The 6,000-nt window shown below is 58.2% G+C and overlaps 2 protein-coding genes across 3 annotated transcripts; one reads left to right on the forward strand and one right to left on the reverse strand.

Moving 5' to 3' along the window:
- The first annotated feature begins 696 nt into the window (after positions 1-696).
- On the forward strand, positions 697-3,269 carry LOC125340567 (claudin-6). 2 transcript variants are annotated; one of them, XM_048332260.1, is made up of 2 exons: positions 697-711; positions 2,396-3,269. In XM_048332260.1, exon 2 carries the CDS (start codon positions 2,417-2,419, stop codon positions 3,080-3,082), a length of 666 nt encoding a protein of 221 aa, XP_048188217.1. In that variant the 5' UTR covers positions 697-711; positions 2,396-2,416; the 3' UTR covers positions 3,083-3,269. The 2 variants fall into 2 exon arrangements, with proteins under 2 accessions (XP_048188217.1, XP_048188216.1); XM_048332259.1 differs by lacking the exon at positions 697-711 and adding an exon at positions 1,102-1,730.
- Positions 3,270-4,258: 989 nt separating this feature from the next.
- Cldn9 (claudin 9) lies at positions 4,259-5,533 on the reverse strand. Its single transcript, XM_048332261.1, has one exon. It carries the CDS (start codon positions 4,910-4,912, stop codon positions 4,259-4,261), a length of 654 nt encoding a protein of 217 aa, XP_048188218.1. The 5' UTR covers positions 4,913-5,533.
- Between the last annotated feature and the right edge of the window lie 467 nt (positions 5,534-6,000).

Consider the following 6,000-nt stretch of genomic DNA (forward strand, 5'->3'; position numbering starts at 1 on the left):
GATCCTCAGATCTCAGCCTCCTGAGTAGATAGGATTACAGCACGCGCCCGGCTGGGATGCAGCTTTCTCCAGGGTCCCCAGGGTATTACAAGAACCACAAGAACCACAAGAACCCGGCGCTGGCGGCTCAATAGTCTGTCCTGTAATCCCAGCTCCTGAGGATCCTGAGGTCTGAGGATCCAGGTGGGAAGCCAGCCGAGGCGGACAGGAGACACTTTGATCTCCAACTAGCCACCAAAAAGCCGGAAGCGGAGCTGTGACTCCAGTCACAGCCTGAGAGAGGTAAAGCCAAGTGCAAAGGAGAGGCCCCGAGTTCAAGCCCCAGTACCCAAATCCACATTCAAACAGCGTGCCCTTTTAATTTACACCTGTGGTGGTTCAGACTACAATTGAGGCTCCTTGTCCGAATGTGCGGAGTTGGAAGCTGAGGCTCGGGAAGGTTGGGTAAGTTCCCGAGTCATGGCGCGGGTCAGAGGCCACCGGGCGTCAGATGGCCGGGGTCTGGCACCCAGGGCGCAGCAGGTGGCGGCCCCGCGCCCCCGCGCTCCGCGCGCCCGGGGGCCGAGCTGGGCTGGCGCGCTCGCGGGGACCCGGCCAGGGTCTCTGCTCCTCCCCGAGGGAGGTGGTCCCGTGACGTCACTGCGCCTTTAAGACCCCCGCCTCCGCCCCCTCCCGCACACTCCGCCGCGGTCCTCTCAGGTGTGCGCGCAGGTGAGCCCGGGGCTGGCCTGCAAACTGGGTGTGGGGAGGGCGGGGGTGCGGGGGTCGCGGGGGTGCGGGGGAGGGCGCCTTGCGGGGGTCCCCGCTGCGCTCCTGGTCTCGGCCACCCGGGTCGCCGAGTCTCTTGGCCGGGGATCCGCCCCGCACCTGGCGGGGCGCTCGCTCCCCCCCCCCCCCCCCGGCGGCTCCGGGTGTCTGAGACGCCCCTCCCCCTCCCCAGGACAAAGGCTTCGAAACCCCGGCTCCCCTCCCCCACTTGTCCGGCCCCCTGGGGTGGGGCTGTCCCCTCACCTGAGGGAGCCGACACAGCTTACCCCGCCGCCATGACGCCCCTCCCCGGGGCGCCGGCCGGCCCGCCGCGGCCCAGCGGGCTCGGAGGGGCTGACTCCACCGCGGTGCCTGGGACCGATCTGGGCCTTCGTATGCGGAGGGAAATCGGGGACAGCGAGTGTCCCCCGAGGTCATAAGCCCAGCCTCCTGGGCAGAAGGGTAAGAGTGAAGGAAGTCGGAAACTGTCTACCGGCCACTGCCTTAGGCCCAAACCCTTCGGGAAATCCAAGGGTAAAGGCGCTCTACACAGGGCGGTGAGCAGAGCTAGCTGGTCCCCTGTCCTCTCCAAAGCAAGGTGGGGTACGAAGTACCCAGGTGCAGATAAGGTGGCACAGGTGAGACTCACTGAACAGACCCTTGCCAGTTTAGCTTTTCTTGGCAAAGTCTAAAATGCAGAAGAACGTCCCAAACCTTGAGGACGGGCTCCCTGGCTCTCCTGGGGGATCCCAGTAGTCAGCAGGTGGCTTTGGGAAAGGAACTGCTTCAGGGTGAGAGGGTTTGTTTCTACTGCCTCTCCTGTCCCTCCAGGCCTAGCTGGCAGGCCTCCTCCCAAATGAAGAACCTAGCCACCTGCCTGCAGGAAGGAGATTGTGGAGGGTGGGTGGGGCCAGGCTGGGACACAAGATCCACCGTGTCTGTCTACCTGAGAGGGCAATGAGGCTTGGGCCTTGTCTTGGACGGTAAGAGGAAGATCAGGATTGCCTTTTTTTAAATGAGTTTAAGAGGGGCTGGGAATATGGCCTAGTGGCAAGAGTGCTTGCCTCGTATATATGAAGCCCTGGGTTTGATTCCCCAGCACCACATATATAGAAAATGGCCAGAAGTGGCACTGTGGCTCAAGTGGTAGAGTGCTAGCCTTGAGCAAAAAGAAGCCAGGGACAGTGCTCAGGCCCTGAGTCCAAGGCCCAGGACTGGCAAAATAAATAAGTAAGTAAATAAATAAATAAATTGAGGTTAGAGCCAGACTACCTGGAAATTCCACTATCTTTCCATTCTTTTCTGCCATTAGATAAAATGAGTTGGCAAGTACCTGTGTCCACTGACTACCATGTGTGAATCAGCTTCATACTATTACCTATCATTTCCACCCAAAACAGCCAGGATTGCCTACTTAGTTGCTGAGATAAATCAGTGCCTGTCATTTTAGCAGGGGAACACTAAATGTCTAGTTTGCCCACCAGAAAACAGACTCAGAGAATGTTTACCCCCTGCATTTCAAGACCTAGGGACTGCAGGATACAAGCTACTGGTGTCCTGCTATTGAAACTAAAACTAGCACGGTATGTGGTCTGTGCCAGCAACTCCTCTGTTTGTTTTTGTCCCCCCACCCCCACCCCACCTGCAGTGCAGCCTTCTGCACCTCACCATGGCATCTGCTGGTCTGCAAATCTTGGGGATTGTCCTGTCCTTGCTGGGCTGGATAAAGGCCCTGGTGTGCTGCGCCCTGCCCATGTGGAAGGTGACCGCCTTCATCGGCAACAGCATCGTGGTGGCCCAGATCGTGTGGGAAGGGCTGTGGATGTCCTGCGTGGTGCAGAGCACCGGCCAGATGCAGTGCAAGGTGTACGATTCGCTCCTGGCCCTGCCCCAGGACCTGCAGGCTGCAAGAGCCCTCTGTGTCATCACTCTTCTCTTGTCCCTGTTTGGCCTGATGGTCTACCTCGCTGGGGCTAAGTGCACCACTTGTGTGGATGACAAGGATTCCAAGGCCCGCCTAGTGCTCACCTCTGGGATCATCTTTGTCCTCTCAGGGATCTTGACCCTCATCCCCGTCTGCTGGACAGCTCATGCCATCATCCAAGACTTCTACAATCCTCTGGTGGCTGAAGCCCAAAAGCGGGAGCTGGGAGCCTCCCTCTACCTGGGCTGGGCTGCCTCAGGCCTTTTGCTGCTAGGTGGGGGGCTCCTGTGCTGCACTTGCCCCTCTGGAGGGTCCCGAGGTTCCAGCCATTACATGGCCCGCTATTCTACATCGGGCCCACACTCCCCACCTCGTGGACCCTCTGAGTATCCCACCAAGAATTACGTCTGACCAGGATGGAGGAGTGAGAGCTCCACTGGCCTCTGAGCCGGAGCCACCAAGAGATGACTCTCTCAGCACCTTGTGTGCTGGCTCTTAATACACTTTGGGTTTGGGTTTGCTTTTGTCTGCTTTTATGGGGAAGGATAATCTTTTTAAACTCACTTGACAATTGGACCAAGATGGTAGAGACTCCCTGCCCCACCCCACCCCAATACATTCTACTGTTGGCCTTTCTCACCTTTTTAATGGAGCCAAATGGTGCTTTGAGTTTCTGGATCTTTGTTCACCGTGGCCATCTTGGAAGCCAAGCTGGAGCTAGCTGTGGGCCCAATGCAAAGGCCGCTTACAGCTCTGCCTTTGTGGTCACCAGCTGGGCCTGTCCCAGCAGTTCCCGCTGCAGCTGCCACTTCTGGCTTCCCTAAACTTGTAGGGATGGTCTCACCCTTACTGATCAGGCCTCTCCTCAGGCCTGGAAGGACAGATAATAAATTACCAAAGAACTATCCACCCCTGACTCCCAAATCTGGTTAGTTACCACAACCCTTCTCTGAGCCAGGTCCCGCTTGTGATATAAACTCTCCCCCTTACCTCACCTTTAACCTTGCACAATTTTTGTCCATTCACTACCCACACAAGGTTTTACTAAATAAAGCATTTTTTTAAAAAATATGCCTTCGGTGTTTCTGGGGGGCTAAATTCCCCATGGAGGGGAGATGGTGTGTACAGATGGATTGACCTGCCCTGCCTCAGTGTGATTGTCCACAAGGTAGGACCTGGAGCCACAGAGGGAGGCCATTCACAGATGAGAGCTTGGTTACAAATGCTCTTTTATTCCTGGTGTAGGGGTGGGGGGAGCGGGGGCAGATGGCAGTGGTGGTTCATTTCCCCGGGTGAATTTCAGGGCAGGGAAGGCAAGCAGCTAATGCCTTTGGGTAAAGCCCAGATTCCCTGGGCCAGAAACTTCCATACAGTTCTGTTCCATCCACACAGCAGTAGAAAGGGGTTGGGGGACCGAGCACTCAAGCTTTCCTGGCCTCTGCACGTTGGGACCACTGAAGAGGCAGCTGGGCCTAGTGGGTCCTGGAGGAGCTTGTGAAGCTTTCCTGGGGGCCAAGGCTGTTAGTAGAAGGAAAGGTCACAGGGAGGCCATGCTGGAGGTTCAGGCTCCTGGAGAAGGCCTCAGCCTCACACGTAGTCCCTCTTGTCCAGCCCTGAGGCACCTGAGCGGGAGGGAATGGAGTATCCCAGCCGAGGTCCGCGGGGCCGTTCAATCTGGGGTGGGGGGCATGTGCAGCACAGGAGCCCCCCACCCAGCATAAGTAGGGCCGCTGCCGCCCAGCCCAGGTAGAGGGAGGCCCCCAGCTCCCGCTTGAGGGCCTCAGCCACCAGTGGGTTGTAGAAATCCTGGATGATGGCATGGGCTGTCCAGCACACAGGGATGAGCACCAGGATGCCCGCCAGGAGGAGAATGACTCCTGCGGTGAGCACAATTCGGGCCTTGGCACCTTCATCCTCCACGCAAGTAGTGCACTGGGCACCTGTAATGGCCACCAACAGGCCAAGCAGAGCCAGCAAGAGGGCGACCACGCAGAGGGCTCTTGCAGCCTGCAAGTCCTGGGGCAGAGCCAAGAGAGAATCGTATACCTTGCACTGCATCTGGCCAGTGCTCTGCACCACGCAGGACATCCACAGCCCTTCCCACACAACCTGGGCCACCACGATGCTGTTGCCGATGAAGGCAGTCACCTTCCACAGGGGTAGGGCACAGGACACCAGGGTCCCCAGCCAGCCCAGCACCGCCAGGGTCATGCCCAGGAGTTCAAGGCCAGTTGAAGCCATCTGCTTCTGGGTTAGATCTCAGCCCTAGGCAGCCTGGTTGACTCGAAGCAGGGGTGAGATGCGCAAGTTGGGGGTCTTGGTGCTGTCTTTGGGCTAGGAGGTCCTCACATCCGTGGGCCTCCCGGTGTTCGATACTCACTGAATACAAGCTGGTCTCTGGGTCCTTCTTGGCTAGGTGACTTGTGTCTTCTTGGAGACCTGTCACTCATCAACACCTTAAGGTTATGTTCAAAATCCACAAGACCCTTCTGGACCCTCCAATCTGCTGTCCGACCAGGGAGAGCTCTGTCCTTTCTCTTGGTTGGTGCTGGTTCTGGCTGGGCAGCGTAGACTCTGCAGTGCCACCGGGGCCTCTAAGGTACCTGCTGCAGGCGGAGTTTTAAGACTCAGGCAGGGGAGGAGTGGAGCCCAGGCTGAAAGGATGTGATTGGGTGGCAGGACCTGAGCAATAAGGAGGGGCCTAGGGTGAGTGGGATGGGGTGCCCTTAGGGTCAATGGGGGGGGCACTGAGATCAGGCAGGGACATGGGAAGGAACGTCTTTGCTTGTAGGAGCCCACAGACAAAGGCATGAGAAGGCTGGGGACAGCTGAGAAACAGGGAAGGGCAAAAAAGGCAATGAATTGGGTCTAGACACTAAAGATAGACCAGGCCTGGGCCTGAACCTGCCCCCTCCCCTGCCACCTTTGCTGTTCCCCCAGCCCCATTCCATGATGCCCCGGCTTCTGCCGTATTGCACCCCTTTTTGGAGCCCCATCTTGCCCCAGGAGTCTGGAATCTGATCTATCTCCCGTCTCAGCTCAGTAGCCCAGCAGCTCCCTGGGGAGGGGCCCCGCCCGCACAGTTCCCTGGGCAACAGGTGCCTGGCGCCCAGCTCAGGTGGCATCACCCTGGTGACGGCCTAGAAAACTGCCCCCCCTCCCAGCTCAGGTGTGCCTTCCCTTCCCCCCACTGCAGAAACTGGGGGGCTGGACCGAGCCACTAGTCTCTAGGGGCCAGGAGATGAAGAGTCTATTGTGGGGGTGGGAGGGACACACAGGGGCCTGATGAGAAGGGGTTGAACACACAGGGTCCAGGACAAGAAAGAGAA

The sequence above is a fragment of the Perognathus longimembris genome, chromosome 23 (genome assembly GCF_023159225.1).
Source record: "Perognathus longimembris pacificus isolate PPM17 chromosome 23, ASM2315922v1, whole genome shotgun sequence".
Taxonomy (NCBI): domain Eukaryota; kingdom Metazoa; phylum Chordata; class Mammalia; order Rodentia; family Heteromyidae; genus Perognathus; species Perognathus longimembris.

Coding starts and splice junctions, on each gene's coding strand:
- LOC125340567 (XM_048332260.1), top strand. CDS start 2,417: ATGGCATCTGCTGGTCTGCAAATCTTGGGGATTGTCCTGTCCTTGCTG.
- Cldn9 (XM_048332261.1), bottom strand. CDS start 4,912: ATGGCTTCAACTGGCCTTGAACTCCTGGGCATGACCCTGGCGGTGCTG.